General features: G+C 51.8%; 1 protein-coding gene across 2 annotated transcripts in view; it reads left to right on the forward strand.

The window, feature by feature from the left end:
- The first annotated feature begins 296 nt into the window (after nucleotides 1–296).
- LOC141078346 (dynein heavy chain domain-containing protein 1-like) overlaps nucleotides 297–18,588 on the forward strand; it is a 283,431-nt gene continuing 265,139 nt past the window's right edge. Inside the window, exons 1-3 of one of the 2 annotated variants that reach the window (XM_073565083.1) lie at nucleotides 297–868; nucleotides 1,065–1,626; nucleotides 8,555–8,722. In XM_073565083.1, coding sequence (XP_073421184.1) covers nucleotides 796–868; nucleotides 1,065–1,626; nucleotides 8,555–8,722 — 803 coding nt within the window. In that variant the 5' untranslated portion in view covers nucleotides 297–795. The remainder of the gene's footprint in view (nucleotides 869–1,064; nucleotides 1,627–8,554; nucleotides 8,723–18,588) is intronic. The other variant, XM_073565084.1, reaches the window with a different exon arrangement.

Raw genomic sequence — 18,588 nt, forward strand, 5'->3', positions numbered from 1 at the left:
ACAATTATTCTTAATTCTTGATCTAACCGGTGATTAGCTTTGTCCATCAGGATATCTATAACAGAGACGATGGGTCTACCTGGGGGACTGTCCTTGCTCTTGTTTGCTGTCCTAGAACCGTAACAGTCCCTCTCACTCTTAAAAATAGCATCTTCTTAAACCTTCAGAGTATAATGTTGGTATATTGCTCCAGAAGTGGGTTTGGGGGATCCCTCAGCGGGGTTTATAGCAGTTTACATCCATCAATTGTTTTTTATCTTCACGTCCATATTGTTCCTCAGGCCAAATAACAACGCTCCCTCCTTTGCCTTATCGCTTGAACGCTGCGTCGTCCCGTTCTCATTTCTGCAGCTACCTGTCTCTCATCAGACTTGTAACAAGAGAGCCCCTTGTCTTCCTGAAGAGCTAATATTTCCTCCGTATCCTAGTTTATAAAGACTTTCACCACTGGACAGTGGTTGGAGGATGGCATGGTGGTCGAATAATGACTCTGCAAAGTCCAAATCATCAGATTGTTTCTCGTATTCCTCCCAATCCAACCAGATAATGGGGGACATTCCTCCCCTCTGAGATAGAAGTTCATCTTGGTTAGGATGAGCATGTATTTTCTTGTAGACATGTTTGACCCAACAAGTGAAGGTCCCTATAAACATTCCATTTATTCATATGTGTTAGAAGACAAAATTTGAAACCCTTATTAAGAACTCGTGCTTGTGCTCCTGGACCCCTATATTAACCAGCTGTTGTCCAACATGTTTCTGATTTTCCCAGGTTACTTTTCTTTGCGTTGCTGTAATGGAAGCGCCACAACGGTCGACGAGGTCTCGACTTCCCCCGCTGCCAGGACACCCCACCACCCTGTCTCCCGGTAAGTGAGGTCAGTCCTGTGATGTCATCGTGAGGCTCGGGCTGGTCACATTATATAGAATCTGGCAGTGATGATGTCATCAGAGATCCCACCTGCTATGTCTGTGCCATACGCACTGTCTTCTGCTGAGCAGCCCGAGTCTTGAGAAGTAGTAGTGGATGATGTGAGTGGTGACATTTCATTCTCACTCTGGCAGGACCTCAGAATGGTGGCATCACATCTCCAGCTGGCAGGGAGCTCCGGCGTCTCCTCTCCCAGGTGCAGCCATCATCTGCTCATTGTACTCCGGGTGACATGTCTGCCCTGACCGCAGCACTGGTCCAGTTTCTGTCAGGGTCGGACTGTAGCCGGTCCTGGTGGCTGGAGCTGCTTGATGTACTCAGGCACCTGCGCCCATTCCGTGATGCTCTGGCGAGTGAACGTGGGCTCCTCTTGCCATCTGTGGAGCGACTGAACCAAAAGTATGAACGCCAGCGACTCTTCCTCAATGACTTGGATGTCCCCGGAGCGCTACGCAATGCCTTTCCCCCTGACACCTCGGTGCTGTACAGACTACCACGCAACCTAGAGAAGCGGTACAGAGCCCGACAGTCTCCCATCTATGTACATGAACTGGCATATTACGTTGGGGATGTTGGAGCCGAGCTGGCAGCTGTAGAGTCCATGTGGCAATGTGGCCATAAAGGTGTTCCCAGGGCCTTCCGCACAGAGCTCCCGGTGATAGTGCACCCTGACACCGATCCCAGGACCCACTCCAGGTGAGGAACCTACTGCTCCACAAGGATGTAGGATGGGTTGAAGTAAGACCAGATCAGAGCAGCGAGGCCATGCACCACACCTCAGCCATGCACCACATCTCATCCAGCTGTGCACCACACCTCAGCCGTGCACCACATCTCAGCCGTGCACCACATCTCAGCCGTGCATCACATCTTGGCCGGCTGTGCACCACATCTCAGCCATCTGTGCACCACATCTCAGCCATCTGTGCACCACATCTCAGCCGTGCACCACATCTTGGCCGGCTGTGCACCACATCTCAGCCGTGCACCACATCTCAGCCATACACCACATCTCAGCTGTGCACCACATCTTGGCCGGCTGTGCACCACATCTTGGCCGGCTGTGCACCACATCTTGGCCGGCTGTGCACCACATCGCAGCCGTGCACCACATCTCAGCCGTGCACCACATCTTGGCCGGCTGTGCACCACATCTCAGCCATCTGTGCACCACATCTCAGCCGTGCACCACATCTCGGCCATGCACCACATCTTGGCCGGCTGTGCACCACATCTCAGCTGTGCATCATGTCTCGGCCATGCACCACACATCAGCCTTGAACCTCATGTCAGCTGTGTACCACACCTCAGCCGTGCACCACACCTCAGCCGTGCACCACATCTTAGCCATACACCACATCTCAGCCATACACCACATCTCAGCCATACACCACATCTCAGCCATACACCACATCTCAGCCATACACCACACCTCAGCCGTGCACCACATCTCAGCCATATACCACACCTCAGCTGTGCACCACATCTCAGCCATACACCACACCTCAGCCGTGCACCACACCTCAGCCGTGCACCACATCTCAGCCATATACCACACCTCAGCTGTGCACCACATCTCAGCCATACACCACACCTCAGCCGTGCACCACACCTCAGCCGTGCACCACATCTCAGCCATACACCACACCTCAGCTGTGCACCACATCTCAGCCATACACCACATCTCAGCCATACACCACACCTCAGCCGTGCACCACATCTCAGCCATACACCACACCTCAGCTGTGCACCACATCTCAGCCATACACCACACCTAAGCCGTGCACCACATCTCAGCCATATACCACACCTCAGCTGTGCACCACATCTCAGCCATACACCACATCTCAGCCATACACCACATCTCAGCCATACACCACATCTCAGCCATACACCACACCTCAGCCATACACCACATCTCAGCCATACACCACATCTCAGCCATACACCACATCTCAGCCATACACCACATCTCAGCCATACACCACACCTCAGCCGTGCACCACACCTCAGCCGTGCACCACATCTCAGCCATACACCACACCTCAGCTGTGCACCACATCTCAGCCATATACCACATCTCAGCCATACACCACATCTCAGCCATACACCACATCTCAGCCATACACCACACCTCAGCTGTGCACCACATCTCAGCCATACACCACATCTCAGCCATATACCACACCTCAGCTGTGCACCACATCTCAGCCATACACCACATCTCAGCCATACACCACATCTCAGCCATACACCACACCTCAGCCATACACCACATCTCAGCCATACACCACATCTCAGCCATACACCACATCTCAGCCATACACCACATCTCAGCCATACACCACACCTCAGCCGTGCACCACACCTCAGCCGTGCACCACATCTCAGCCATACACCACACCTCAGCTGTGCACCACATCTCAGCCATACACCACATCTCAGCCATACACCACACCTCAGCCGTGCACCACATCTCAGCCATATACCACACCTCAGCTGTGCACCACATCTCAGCCATATACCACACCTCAGCTGTGCACCACACCTCAGCCATACACCACACCTCAGCCGTGCACCACACCTCAGCCATACACCACATCTCAGCCATACACCACATCTCAGCCATACACCACATCTCAGCCATACACCACATCTCAGCCGTGCACCACACCTCAGCTGTGCACCACATCTCAGCCATACACCACACCTCAGCTGTGCACCACACCTCAGCCATACACCACATCTCAGCCATACACCATATCTCAGCCATACACCACATCTCAGCCATACACCACATCTCAGCCGTGCACCACACCTCAGCCGTGCACCACACCTCTGTCATGAACCACACATCAGCCATGAAGCACATCTTACCCGTGCACCACAGCTCAGCAGCACAGATGTGAGCAGAGTATGGTGGACTCCTCATCCTACCACTGATGAGCCGTGAGGCTGGTGCTGCTTCTCTGCGCTGCAGAATTATGAGCACTCATACAATGGGGAAAATGAATTGTTGGACGTACAGCGACCAATATTTGCACCATCACAGCATGGAAGATTCAGGGAAGAACTGCAACAAACACCTGAGCGGTCACACAAGGTAATCTTGGAAGGAACTACACACATCAGCCAGCCTCCTCAGCACATCTTCCGCTGTTGTACAGTTTACGGTCAGCCCTATATCGGGCAAACACTTTGCAGATAATTGTCTTCCTTCCAGACTGGAAACATGCCACACGTCTTCTACTGGTATGGCTGAATTCTGTCCGTTATCTCCGGTCAGACGAGGGCTTCAGGTCCCGTTCTTTCAGTCACTATTCTGCCTTCATCAGCAGTATTGCCTACTGGCTGTTTAACCCCTTCCTGACATAACAGTACACACGACATTGGGTCTACATACCACTGTCCCATGCGGCTGTTAAGCATCTATATGGTGCTGTCAGTCATGGGATGGTGTGTTCATCTAGTGGCTTCCACCAGCCTTTCATGGCAGGGCTGCATGGTGCCAAGGAGTTGTCTTGCAGCCATGGGCCTATTGAGGGCCCTCATCACTCCCAGCTTAGTTCTCCCATAGGAGCCTTGTCATTTTGACTATGTATATAGCAATGGCGTTGTAAGACAGTATATAAGACAAGCAAGCAGCAGCTTATGTCCATAAGGGACTAAAAATTAAAGGAAAAAAGAAAAGTACAAAAAAAATTATTTTTTCCTGAAATAAAAACGCTGCTGGTTTGGAATTGCCAAACTAGTTTTTGCCGCACAATGAATGACATAAAAACTCCAAACCCTATTGTCTGGCGGACTACGAGGTTTTTTTGTCGTTTCACCGCCCTTTTCACTAAATTATGTGGTAAAATTAATTGCATGACAACACATCCTGCAACAAAATAAAAATTCGCTCCACCACAGTGATGGAAACATAAAAACAGCCGTTACTGATCACTACAGCCGTTACTGGTCACTACAGCCGTTACTGGTCACTACAGCCGTTACTGATCACTACAGCCGTTACTGGTCACTACAGCCGTTACTGGTCACTACAGCCGTTACTGATCACTACAGCCGTTACTGATCACTACAGCCGTTACTGATCACTACAGCCGTTACTGGTCACTACAGCCGTTACTGGTCACTACAGCCGTTACTGATCACTACAGCCGTTACTGATCACTACAGCCGTTACTGGTCACTACAGCCGTTACTGATCACTACAGCCGTTACTGGTCACTACAGCCGTTACTGGTCACTACAGCCGTTACTGATCACTACAGCCGTTACTGGTCACTACAGCCGTTACTGGTCACTACAGCCGTTACTGGTCACTACAGCCGTTACTGGTCACTACAGCCGTTACTGGTCACTACAGCCGATACTGGTCACTACAGCCGTTACACATCACTACAGCCGTTACTGATCACTACAGCCATTACACAACACTACATCCGTTACTGATCACTACAGCCGTTACAGCCGTTACTAATCACTACAGCCGTTACTGGTCACTTCAGCCGTTACAGATCACTACATCCGTTACAGATCACTACATCCGTTACAGATCACTACAGCCGTTACAGCCGTTACTAATCACTACAGCCGTTACTGGTCACTTCAGCCGTTACAGATCACTACATCCGTTACTGATCACTGCAGCCGTTACTGATAATTACAGCCGTTACTGATCACTACAGCCGTTACCGATCACTACAGCCGTTACCGATCACTACAGCCGTTACCGGTCACTACAGCCGTTACCGATCACTACAGCCGTTACCGATCACTACAGCCGTTACCGGTCACTACAGCCGTTACCGGTCACTACAGCCGTTACCGGTCACTACAGCCGTTACAGGTCACTACAGCCGTTACTGGTCACTACAGCCGTTACTGGTCACTACAGCCGTTACAGATCACTACAGCCGTTACAGATCACTACAGCCGTTACTGGTCACTACAGCCGTTACAGATCACTACAGCCGTTACAGGTCACTACAGCCGTTACAGGTCACTACAGCCGTTACAGGTCACTACAGCCGTTACTGGTCACTACAGCCGTTACTGGTCACTACAGCCGTTACTGGTCACTACAGCCGTTACTGGTCACTACAGCCGTTACAGATCACTACAGCCGTTACAGATCACTACAGCCGTTACAGATCACTACAGCCGTTACAGCCGTTACTAATCACTACAGCCGTTACTGGTCACTACAGCCGTTACAGGTCACTACAGCCGTTACAGGTCACTACAGCCGTTACTGGTCACTACAGCCGTTACTGGTCACTACAGCCGTTACTGGTCACTACAGCCGTTACTGGTCACTACAGCCGTTACTGGTCACTACAGCCGTTACAGGTCACTACAGCCGTTACAGGTCACTACAGCCGTTACAGGTCACTACAGCCGTTACTGGTCACTACAGCCGTTACTGGTCACTACAGCCGTTACTGGTCACTACAGCCGTTACAGGTCACTACAGCCGTTACAGATCACTACAGCCGTTACAGATCACTACAGCCGTTACAGATCACTACAGCCGTTACAGCCGTTACTAATCACTACAGCCGTTACTGGTCACTACAGCCGTTACAGATCACTACAGCCGTTACAGATCACTACAGCCGTTACTAATCACTACAGCCGTTACTGGTCACTTCAGCAGTTACAGATCACTACATCCGTTACAGATCACTGCAGCTTTTACTGATCACTGCAGCCATTACTGATAATTACAGCCGTTACTGATCACTACAGCCGTTACCGAACACTACAGCCGTTACCGAACACTACAGCCGTTACCGAACACTACAGCCGTTACCGAACACTACAGCCGTTACCGAACACTACAGCCGTTACCGAACACTACAGCCGTTACCGAACACTACAGCCGTTACCGAACACTACAGCCGTTACCGAACACTACAGCCGTTACCGAACACTACAGCCGTTACCGAACACTACAGCCGTTACTGATCCCTACAGCCGTTACTGATCACTACAGCCGTTACTGATCACTGCAGCTTTTACTGATCACTGCAGCCATTACTGATAATTACAGCCATTACCGATCACTACAGCCGTTACCGAACACTACAGCCGTTACGGATCACTACAGCCGTTACCGAACACTACAGCCGTTACTGATCACTGCAGCTTTTACTGATCACTGCAGCCATTACTGATAATTACAGCCACTACCGATCACTACAGCCGTTACCGATCACTACAGCCGTTACCGATCACTACAGCCATAACGGATCACTACAGCCATTACTGATAATTACAGCCGTTACTGATCACTACAGCTGTTACCGATCACTACAGCCGTTACGGATCACCACAGCCGTTACCGAACACTACAGCCGTTACTGATCACTACAGCCGTTACTGATCACTACAGCCGTTACTGATCACTACAGCCGTTACCGATCACTACAGTCGTTACCGAACACTACAGTCGTTACTGAACACTACAGTCGTTACTGAACATTACAGCCTTTACTGGTCACTACAGCCGTTACTGATCACTACAGCCGTTACTGAAGACTACAGTCATTACCGAACACTACAGCCATTACTGATCACTACAGCTGTTACCATTCTTTACAGCCGTTACCGATCACTACAGCCATTACTGAACACTACAGCCGTTACCAGTCATTAAAGCCATTACTAATCAATACAGACGTTTGTCATGAACTGAGGATGTTTGTTTTCCCCCCAGTTCATCAGGGATTTATTATATCCCACTTTCTAGTTCTGGTTAGGAACTTGCAGCTCTCTGGCCCCCCCTTAACCTCAGGTTAGTCAGGGAACTACACCTAGGATACGTAGTCGCCAGAAAGGCTGCCTTGCTGTGTACTGGCTATTGGGCACTCTGCAGAGAGGGTGGTATGTATATTCCCAGTCTCAGGCAAGAAATACACACGTAAAACCTCTTTTCCGTCACTGCTAGAATCTCCAAAATACCCCAGAACACACTATGCTGCCATCAGCTCCTAGTTGTATAATTACAATCAATATTAGTTCAGGAGCCAACCCAAATGGTAGCGTATTTTCAGCTCCGAGGCCATGGCAATACGTTTATAGAGCAAGGAAAACAAAATTAGTACATTTTATAGATTTTACTCCATAAAGAATAGGCAGTGTTTACAAAAGTACAAAAGATGTTACAAAGAGAGACAACTACTGTATATACAGACAATTACAATAAGAATGGAATAAAATGAGAACTTACACTTATCGCACACCATGCGGAGTAAGGGAAAGTGGACTTTCTCAGAGCGTCCGGTGAAAATGCACAGCTTGCCACAGCTGGTCCCCAGGCAAAAGACGCCTTCCTACTCGAGCCCCCTAGTCTTATGCCTTCCCCTGGGTGACCTCACTGGATGGGCGGAGCTATACTCCCCTTTTGAAAGTTACTAACAAACTTTTATGAGAGCCATAACTCTTATCACACACCGCACAGATCACACTGATTACACACCACATTGATCACACACCGCACTGATCATACACCTCTTGCTCTGTATCACATGCTCTACACACAGTTGCTTTCCTTTTGCTGCTTGTTTCCCCTACCTGGGGTCCACAGATGTGTGTTTGATTGTCATCTCTCATTCAGCAGTGGGTCCCTTGATGAACTGTACCAAGAGCTGGAGCCTGAGAAGAGCGTGGGGGCCACAGGTCACCTGCTGACGGGATATGAAGCTGCAGAGCTGCTGGTACAGTGCAGACACCTGGGGAAAGTCGTCTTCCTGTATCTGAACCGATCCTGCGATGTCCACAATTGGTAAGTGAGAGCAGAAGACTGACTGCAGCTCTGGGGGTGACTGGAGGTGAACATCCCATGTAGAGGAGCCAATAATCTAGTATTGGGGTTTTGCCTCCGCGGGAAGGTGAAGGGGCAAACATCTGTTAAATGATCACCCCAGTCATCCATTGGAAGCAATCAACATCTGTGTTCTCGACAGCACATTGCCGAGTTTAATCAGAGGACGTGCTGCAGATTCCAGGCTGTCTGTGAGGAGAATGGCCGTCCTGTGTAATCAGTCCAGTAATCGCCCATCTATCCCTACCACTATCAGTCATATAAAGGGGTCCTCTGCCATTAGAACAGATAAAGAACAAGGGCGTCCTCTAGAATTAGTCCCTGAGTCCCCTGAATGCTTACAATTAGCTCAGCGCATCTGTCGTGTCCTGGTAGTGAATCGCCGACTTCCTCTCTGCACACTCAAGCGATTGCATGCCCGCAGTGCTCCTCCTTCCTCAGCTCCACGTCCCTTCACGAGCAGGACTGGGTAGTGACGTCCTCCCTGCACACTCAGGTGATTGGCTGTCCGCAGCGCGCCTCCGTCCTCAGCTCCGTGAGGGCAGGTCTGGGTGGTCTTGTGCTCTCTGCACACTCAGGTGATTGGCTGTCCGCAGCGCGCCTCCGTCCTCAGCTCCGTGAGGGCAGGTCTGGGTGGTCTTGTGCTCTCTGCACACTCAGGTGATTGGCTGTCCGCAGCGCGCCTCCGTCCTCAGCTCCGTGAGGGCAAGTCTGGGTAGTCATGTGCTCTCTGCACACTCAGGTGATTGGCTGCCCGTAGCGTGCCTCCGTCCTCAGCTCCGTGAGGGCAAGTCTGGGTAGTCATGCGCTCTCTGCACACTCAGGTGATTGGCTGCCCGTACCGCGCCTCCGTCCTCAGCTCCGTGAGGGCAGGTCTGGGTAGTCATGTGCTCTCTGCACACTCAGGTGATTGGCTGTCCGCAGCGCGCCTCCGTCCTCATCTCCGTGAGGGCAAGTCTGGGTAGTCATGTGCTCTCTGCACACTCAGGTGATTGGCTGCCCATAGCGCGCCTCCGTCCTCAGCTCCGTGAGGGCAGGTCTGGGTAGTCATGTGCTCTCTGCACACTCAGGTGATTGGCTGCCCGTAGCGCGCCTCGGTCCTCAGCTCCGTGAGGGCAAGTCTGGGTAGTCATGTGCTCTCTGCACACTCAGGTGATTGGCTGTCTGCAGCGCGCCTCCGTCCTCAGCTCCGTGAGGGCAGGTCTGGGTAGTCATGTGCTCTCTGCACACTCAGGTGATTGGCTGTCTGCAGCGCGCCTCCGTCCTCAGCTCCGTGAGGGCAAGTCTGGGTAGTCATGTGCTCTCTGCACACTCAGGTGATTGGCTGTCTGCAGCGTGCCTCTGTCCTCAGCTCCGTGAGGGCAGGTCTGGGTAGTCATGTGCTCTCTGCACACTCATTTGATTGGCTGTCTGCAGCGCGCCTCCGTCCTCAGCTCCGTGAGGGCAGGTCTGGGTAGTCATGTGCTCTCTGCACACTCAGGTGATTGGCTGTCTGCAGCGCGCGTTCATACTCATCTCTTTGGGGGCAGGTATAGGTGGAATGTCATCCCTTCAGTCAGATGATTGGCTGCCCGCAGCGCGCCTCCGACCCCATTTTGTGAGGGCAGGTTTGTGGAATAACGTCCTCTTTGCACACTCAGGTGATTGGCTGTCCGCAGCGCGCCTCCGTCCTCAGCTCCGTGAGGGCAGGTCTGGGTAGTCATGTGCTCTCTGCACACTCAGGTGATTGGCTGTCTGCAGCGCGCGTTCATACTCATCTCTTTGGGGGCAGGTATGGGTGGAATGTCATCCCTTCAGTCAGATGATTGGCTGCCCGCAGCGCGCCTCCGACCCCATTTTGTGAGGGCAGGTTTGGGGAATAACGTCCTCTTTGCACACTCAGTTGATTGGCTGTCTGCAGCGCGCCTCTGTCCTCAGCTCCGTGAGGGCAGGTCTGGGTGGTCATGTGCTCTCTGCACACTCATTTGATTGGCTGTCTGCAGCGCGCCTCCGTCCTCAGCTCCGTGAGGGCAGGTCTGGGTAGTCATGTGCTCTCTGCACACTCAGGTGATTGGCTGCCTGTAGCGCGCCTCCGTCCTCAGCTCCGTGAGGGCAAGTCTGGGTAGTCATGTGCTCTCTGCACACTCAGGTGATTGGCTGTCCGTAGCGCGCCTCCGTCCTCAGCTCCGTGAGGGCAAGTCTGGGTAGTCATGTGCTCTCTGCACACTCAGGTGATTGGCTGTCTGCAGCGCGCTTCCGTCCTCAGCTCCGTGAGGGCAGGTCTGGGTAGTCATGTGCTCTCTGCACACTCAGGTGATTGGCTGTCCGCAGCGCGCCTCCGTCATCAGCTCCGTGAGGGCAGGTCTGGGTAGTCATGTGCTCTCTGCACACTCAGGTGATTGGCTGTCCGCAGCACGCGTTCATACTCATCTCTTTGGGGGCAGGTATGGGTGGAATGTCATCCCTTCAGTCAGATGATTGGCTGCTCGCAGCGCGCCTCCGACCCCATTTTGTGAGGGCAGGTTTGGGGAATAACGACCTCTTTGCACACTCAGGTGATTGGCTGTCCGCAGCGCGCCTCCGTCCTCAGCTCCGTGAGGGCAGGTCTGGGTAGTCATGTGCTCTCTGCACACTCAGGTGATTGGCTGCCCGCAGCGCGCCTCCGTCCTCAGCTCCGTGAGGGCAGGTCTGGGTAGTCATGTGCTCTCTGCACACTCAGGTGATTGGCTGTCTGCAGCGCGCCTCCGTCCTCAGCTCCGTGAGGGCAGGTCTGGGTAGTCATGTGCTCTCTGCACACTCAGGTGATTGGCTGTCTGCAGCGCGCCTCCGTCCTCAGCTCTGTGAGGGCAGGTCTGGGTAGTCATGTGCTCTCTGCACACTCAGGTGATTGGCTGTCCGCAGCGCGCCTCCGTCCTCAGCTCCGTGAGGGCAAGTCTGGATAGTCATGTGCTCTCTGCACACTCAGGTGATTGGCTGTCCGCAGCGCGCCTCCGTCCTCAGCTCCGTGAGGGCAAGTCTGGGTAGTCATGTGCTCTCTGCACACTCAGGTGATTGGCTGTCTGCAGCGCGCCTCCGTCCTCAGCTCTGTGAGGGCAGGTCTGGGTAGTCATGTGCTCTCTGCACACTCAGGTGATTGTCTGTCTGCAGCGCGCCTCCGTCCTCAGCTCCGTGAGGGCAAGTCTGGGTAGTCATGTGCTCTCTGCACACTCAGGTGATTGGCTGTCTGCAGCGCGCGTTCATACTCATCTCTTTGGGGGCAGGTATGGGTGGAATGTCATCCCTTCAGTCAGATGATTGGCTGCTCGCAGCGCGCCTCCGACCCCATTTTGTGAGGGCAGGTTTGGGGAATAACGTCCTCTCTGCACACTCAGGCGATTGGCTGTCCGCAGCGCGCCTCCGTCCTCAGCTCCGTGAGGGCAGGTCTGGGTAGTCATGTGCTCTCTGCACACTCAGGTGATTGGCTGTCCGCAGCGCGCGTTCATACTCATCTCTTTGGGGGCAGGTATGGGTGGAATGTCATCCCTTCAGTCAGATGATTGGCTGCCCGCAGCGCGCCTCCGACCCCATTTTGTGAGGGCAGGTTTGGGGAATAACGTCCTCTTTGCACACTCAGTTGATTGGCTGTCTGCAGCGCGCCTCTGTCCTCAGCTCCGTGAGGGCAGGTCTGGGTGGTCATGTGCTCTCTGCACACTCATTTGATTGGCTGTCTGCAGCGCACCTCCGTCCTCAGCTCCGTGAGGGCAGGTCTGGGTAGTCATGTGCTCTCTGCACACTCAGGTGATTGGCTGCCTGTAGCGCGCCTCCGTCCTCAGCTCCGTGAGGGCAAGTCTGGGTAGTCATGTGCTCTCTGCACACTCAGGTGATTGGCTGTCCGTAGCGCACCTCCGTCCTCAGCTCTGTGAGGGCAAGTCTGGGTAGTCATGTGCTCTCTGCACACTCAGGTGATTGGCTGTCTGAAGCGCGCTTCCGTCCTCAGCTCCGTGAGGGCAGGTCTGGGTAGTCATGTGCTCTCTGCACACTCAGGTGATTGGCTGTCCGCAGCGCGCGTTCATACTCATCTCTTTGGGGGCAGGTATGGGTGGAATGTCATCCCTTCAGTCAGATGATTGGCTGCTCGCAGCGCGCCTCCGACCCCATTTTGTGAGGGCAGGTTTGGGGAATAACGACCTCTTTGCACACTCAGGTGATTGGCTGTCCGCAGCGCGCCTCCGTCCTCAGCTCCGTGAGGGCAGGTCTGGGTAGTCATGTGCTCTCTGCACACTCAGGTGATTGGCTGTCTGCAGCGCGCCTCCGTCCTCAGCTCTGTGAGGGCAGGTCTGGGTAGTCATGTGCTCTCTGCACACTCAGGTGATTGGCTGTCTACAGCGTGCGTTCATACTCATCTCTTTGGGGGGGCAGGTATGGGTGGAATGTCATCCCTTCAGTCAGATGATTGGCTGCCCGCAGCGCGCCTCCGACCCCATTTTGTGAGGGCAGGTTTGGGGAATAACGTCCTCTCTGCACACTCGGGCGATTGGCTGCCTGTAACGCGCCTTCCTTCTCATCTCCGTGTCCCTTTTGGGGCAGGTCTGGGTAGTGATGTATTCCCTCCTCGCTCGGGGATTGACTGCCCGATACGCACCTCCATCCTCGCCTCTGTGTCCTTTGGGGGCTGCATTGGATAGTGACATCATCCCTGAACATTCGGGTGGTTGGCTGCTCTCAACATTCCGTGTTCCTTTTGTTGGAGGTCTGGGTGGTGATCGGTTGTTCACAGCACCTTTCTGAGCTCGGCTCTGTGGGGGCAGGTCTGGGTAGTGATGTCCTCCCTGAAGTCATATGATAGGTTGCTCAAAGCGCGAGTCCCACCTCGGCTTCGCGGTGACAAGTCTGACTAGTGACACCCTCCCTACAGTCGGCTGTGCCCGTGTCTGGTCATTCACCTCTTCCCATCCCGACTCAGTGTTTCCCTTCGTGTTTGGACTCCCCGGTACCCGACTCTGCTTTGACTCTCTCCTGCTTTTGCCTCTTGCTTCTGGTATTTCTGCTTCTGACCGGTACTGACCTTTTGGTGCTCCTCTGACTCTGAGTTTGATATTTCTCTTGGTACTGTGCTACACTCTGGTATCAGCTTGTTTGACTCTGCTGCCATCTTGTGGAGGTTGCATTTCCCTGCAGAGCTGCAGCGTGACATTATAACTGACTGCAGGGTTTTTTTCGTTGTTCCTCTCTTTTTGGATCCACTTTGTACCTTGGCGGACCAGATGTCCAATCTGGCGCAAATGATGCAGTGATGCAGCACTTGTCTGTGGAACATAGAGCCCTGGCCACTTCCCATAATCAGCTCCAGAGGGAACTTTCAGAGACGGCTAGGGCTTTTCGGGGTACTATTTCCCAATCAGTCTGTAAGTACTCAGACCCCATAGATGTCTGGCTACACTATCCTGAACCTACGGTCAGGCTCTTAGATACTTTCTCTGGAGAAAAGAAGTTCTGTACATTCAGGGAGAGTTGTAAGCTGCTTTTCTCCCTTAGACCCCGATCCTCTGGTTATGAGAGTGAACGGGTGGGGATAATTATTTCATTGGCTTCCTGTCGCCCAGAGGCTCCAATTCAAAACCCTAACCATGACATACAAAGCCATCCACAGCCTGTCTCCTCCATACATCTGTGACCTCGTCTCCCAGTACCTACCCGCACGCAACCTCTGATCCTCACAAGATCTCCTTCTCTACTCCCCTCTTATCTCTTCTTCCCACAACCGCGTACAAGACTTCTCCCGTGCTTCCCCCATACTCTGGAACTCTCTGCCGCAACACATCAGACTCTCACCTACCATGGAAACCTTCAAGAAGAACCTGAAGACCCACCTGTTCCGACAAGCCTACAACCTGCAATGATCCTCGGTCTACTGAACCACAGCATGACCTGCTCTACCCTCTCCTACTATATCCTCACCCATCCCTGTAGATTGTGAGCCCTCGCGGGCAGGGTCCCCTCTCCTTATGTACTTGTGTGTCCCTTGTTTTACACATGTTTATTATACTTGTCTATATGGCCTGTTTCACACATCAGTCTTTTCTGTCAGTCTCAATCCGCCAAAATAGCGGAAAACGGATCCGCAGGTGGACTGACAGAAACGGGGGTCAGCGGATCGGCGGATTTACGGATCCGCCGATGTTAAAAATTTAAAGGAGCCGCGCCTGGGGAAAAAGAAAAAAAAAAATTAATACCGGCGGATGTAGTGAGCGGGCATCTGCAGTGAGCGATCATTTCGCGGGAGTGGGTGAGAGCATGGAGGTCGCGTGATGTGAGAAATGGGGCTGGAGATCGCGCGATAAGAGAGAGATATTTTCATCCAGCAGCCAGACAGAATTGCGGGTTAAAACAGAAAATAGCGGATCCGGAGAGAGAAAAAACGTTGCAGGGTCCGTCCGGTCAGCGGACGCCAAAATATTGGCGGATCCGCGAAAATGCGGATGCTACGGGCGGCCATCAGTCAAAATCCGCCGATAATTAAAGTCAATGGGGGAAAAAACGGATCCGCAAAGAAAAATGGCGGATGGGTTTTTTTTTCCAAAACGGCGTATTTTGACGGTGACAAACGGATGTGTGAAACAGGCCTATTTCCCCTTTTCACATGTAAAGCGCCATGGAATAAATGGCGCTATATAAATGCATAATAATAATACTTTGGGAGGGTCCTCAGTCATGGGCTTTCTCTGTACCTACTACTGCCCCTGAATGTCTGACTGTGGATAGGTTCTTTGAGGCCTTAGGACTGATTTTTGATGAATCAGACCGGTCAGGGTGGCAGAGGACACAATCATTGGTCTCTCCCAGGGTAAACTCACTCCCAAATGGTATTGCTTAGAGTTTAGACAGTGGTCCACTGAAGTGTCCTGGAACAACTCTGCGCTAAGATGTCAGTTCAGGAGGGGACTTTCGGATCTTCTTAAGGACGCGCTGGCTCTCCATCCGCCATCCAGCTCCTTGGAGGAGGCTATGATCCAGGCCATTCGCATGGATCAGGGTTTGCGGGAGAGAGGTGTAATGCCCCAAGAGGTTCCTTTACATCCTGCTAATTCTGATGTGGTGCCATATACTGAACCTATGGAGGTGGGGCCACCAACCTCAAGGAGAAGGAGAGGAGGCGACGACGTGAAGGAAAATTGTTTTACTGTGGAAATCCTGGACATTGGAAAAAGGACTGCCCCTCCTGCCCACCGACTCACAAGCTGCCGAGTCTGGGTGATTGTCGAGGAGGTCACCCAAACTCTCAGGTACCTTTTTCCTCATTTCTTAAGATTTTGTTGGAGGTGGAACTTTGTTGTGGGAATTGCTACACACCCACTTCAGCTTTCGTGGACTGTGGGTCGTCCATGAACTTCATTGACTCAAACTTGGTGGCCATGTGTAGGATAGGAACAGTTAGGCTTGCAACTCCAATTCATATCATTGCTATTGACAAGACACCGCTGTTGAAGATTATTGTTAAATTTGTCTCAGAGGAGTTGCTCCTCAAGATGGGCTCCTTGCATCAGGCACGCATCTCATGTTATGTTCTGGATAATCTTCCAGCAGGATTGGTGTTGGGATTTCCTTGGTTACAGTTCCACAACCCTGTTATTAACTGGGAATCTCGGGATATTGTGATATGGGGTCCTAATTGTTCTAGGGGTTGTCTTTCTGCTGTACTTGTGTCGTCCATTAATCTGGAGGGTATTCTGGAGTACCTGAAATATTTTAAGGATGTGTTTTCCGAAAATGAGGCCTAGGTCTTACCACCACATTGCCCCTTTGATTGTACTATTAATCTGATTCCGGGTGCTAAATTGTCCAAGGCCCATCTGTACAATCTTTCCAGCCCTGAGAAAACCGCTATGAAGGACTATATCTCATAAAGCCTACGTAAAGGTCACATCCGTCCCTTTGTCTCTTCTGTGGCAGCTGGATTCTTTTTTTGTTAAGAAAAAAGATGGTGGTTTGCGTCCGTGTCTTGATTTTCGAGAACTAAATAAAATTATGGTGAGAAACACCTATCCCCTTCCGTTTATCCCTGATCTGTACAAACAATTATCTGGGGATAAGGGTTTTTCTAAATTAGACCACGGGGAGAAGTTAAACTTCTCTGTATTTGGGAGGAGGATGAGTGGAAAACAACATTTCTCACCTCTGAGTGTTTGTCTGAAAATTTGGTCTTGCCCTTTGGTCTCACGAATGTGCCAGCGTTTTTTCAGAACTTCATTAATAATGTATTTTCTGACTTCATTGGGCGCTTTACAGTGTTATATTTAGATGACATTCTTGTATTTATATCTGACAAAGAAGCTCACATGGGTAATCTACGTGCAGTTCTCCTGAGGTTATAGGAGAACTCTCTGTTCGTTAAGTCTGAGAAGTGCTCATTTTTTGTCCAAGAGCTGTCCTTTCTGGGGTTCATCCTGTCTGCCAAGGGGTTTCATATGGACCCTGGAAAGGTACAGGCTAATGGTGATTGGGTACAACCCAGAGACCTTAAAGGTCTTCTGCGTTTTTGGGGTTTTGACAATTACTATCGTAAATTTATTAAGGTGTTTTCTCAGGTGGTCAAGCCCCTGACTGACCTCACTCGTAAGGGGACTTATCTCAGAAACTGGTCAGCCCCAGCAGTGGTGGCTTTTTCTACATTGAAAAAATGTTTTATGTCTGCTCCTGTATTGGTTCAGACGGATCGGGCTGGATCACTCATTGTTGAGGTGGACGCATCAGAGGTGGGAGTGGGGGTGGTGTTGTGTCAGGGACCCGTCACTTTGACTAACTTAAAACCTTGTGCCTTTTTCTCCAAGAACTTTCTCCTGCTGAGAGAAATTACGATGTTGGGAATCGGGAACTATTAGCCAGAAAACTGGGTTTTGAAGAATGGAGGCACTTTTTGGAGGAGGCTGTTCATTGGATCACGGTGATTACGGACCACCAGAACCTGTCCTACATTAAGTCTGCCAAACGTTTAACTCCTAGACAGGCAAGGTGGTCGCTTTTTTTTCACGCTTTCATTTTTCTATCACCTTTCGACCTTTTTCCAAGAATGTCAAGGCCGATGCCTTATCTCGCAGCTTGGATCCGATATCATCTCCCAAACCTCCTTCCTCCATTTTTCAGCATGGGGTGGTCATTGCAGGGATGTCCTCCTAATTGGAGCGGGAGATTTGTGAGGCTCAGTCTCTTGCTCCTCCGTCTTTGCCTGATAACAAGCTCTTTGTCCCTGTTCAGTATTGGTTGCGGGTGCTCCGGGAGTTCCACAATTCTGCTCTCACTGGGCACTCTGGAATCTTGGCCACCCGGAGAGCTATTGCTAGACTGTTTTGGTGGTCCTCCGTGTTTTCTGACATCGCTGTGTTTGTGTCTGCTTGTGTTAAGTGTGCCCATGCTAAAAACCCCCATGATTGGTTGCTCAGAGTGCGTCTCTGTGCTCAGCTCCAAGAGGGCAGGTCTGGGTAGTGACGTCCTCCTTGCAGTCAGATGATTGGTTACTCATAGTGTGCCTCTGTCCTCGGCTCCATGAGGGCAGGTCTGGGTAGTGATGTCCTCCATGCAGTCAGATGATTGGTTGCTCACAGTGTGCCTCCGTCCTCGGCTCCATGAGGGCATGTCTGGGTAGTGATGTCCTCCATGCAGTCAGATGATTAGTTGCTCACAGTGCGCCTCCGTCCTCTGGTCTGGGTAGTGACATCCTCCCTGCAGTCAGTTGATTGGTTGCTCATAGTGTGCCTCCATCCGCGGCTCTATGAGGACAGGTCTGGGTAGTCACGTCCTCCCTGCAGTCAGGTGATTGGTTTCTCATAGTGTGCCTCCGTCCTCGGCTCCATGAGGGCAGGTCTGGGTAGTGA

The sequence above is a fragment of the Dendrobates tinctorius genome, unplaced genomic scaffold, assembly GCF_039654945.1.
Source record: "Dendrobates tinctorius isolate UK_male_01 unplaced genomic scaffold, ASM3965494v1 ptg000537l, whole genome shotgun sequence".
Classification (NCBI taxonomy): domain Eukaryota; kingdom Metazoa; phylum Chordata; class Amphibia; order Anura; family Dendrobatidae; genus Dendrobates; species Dendrobates tinctorius.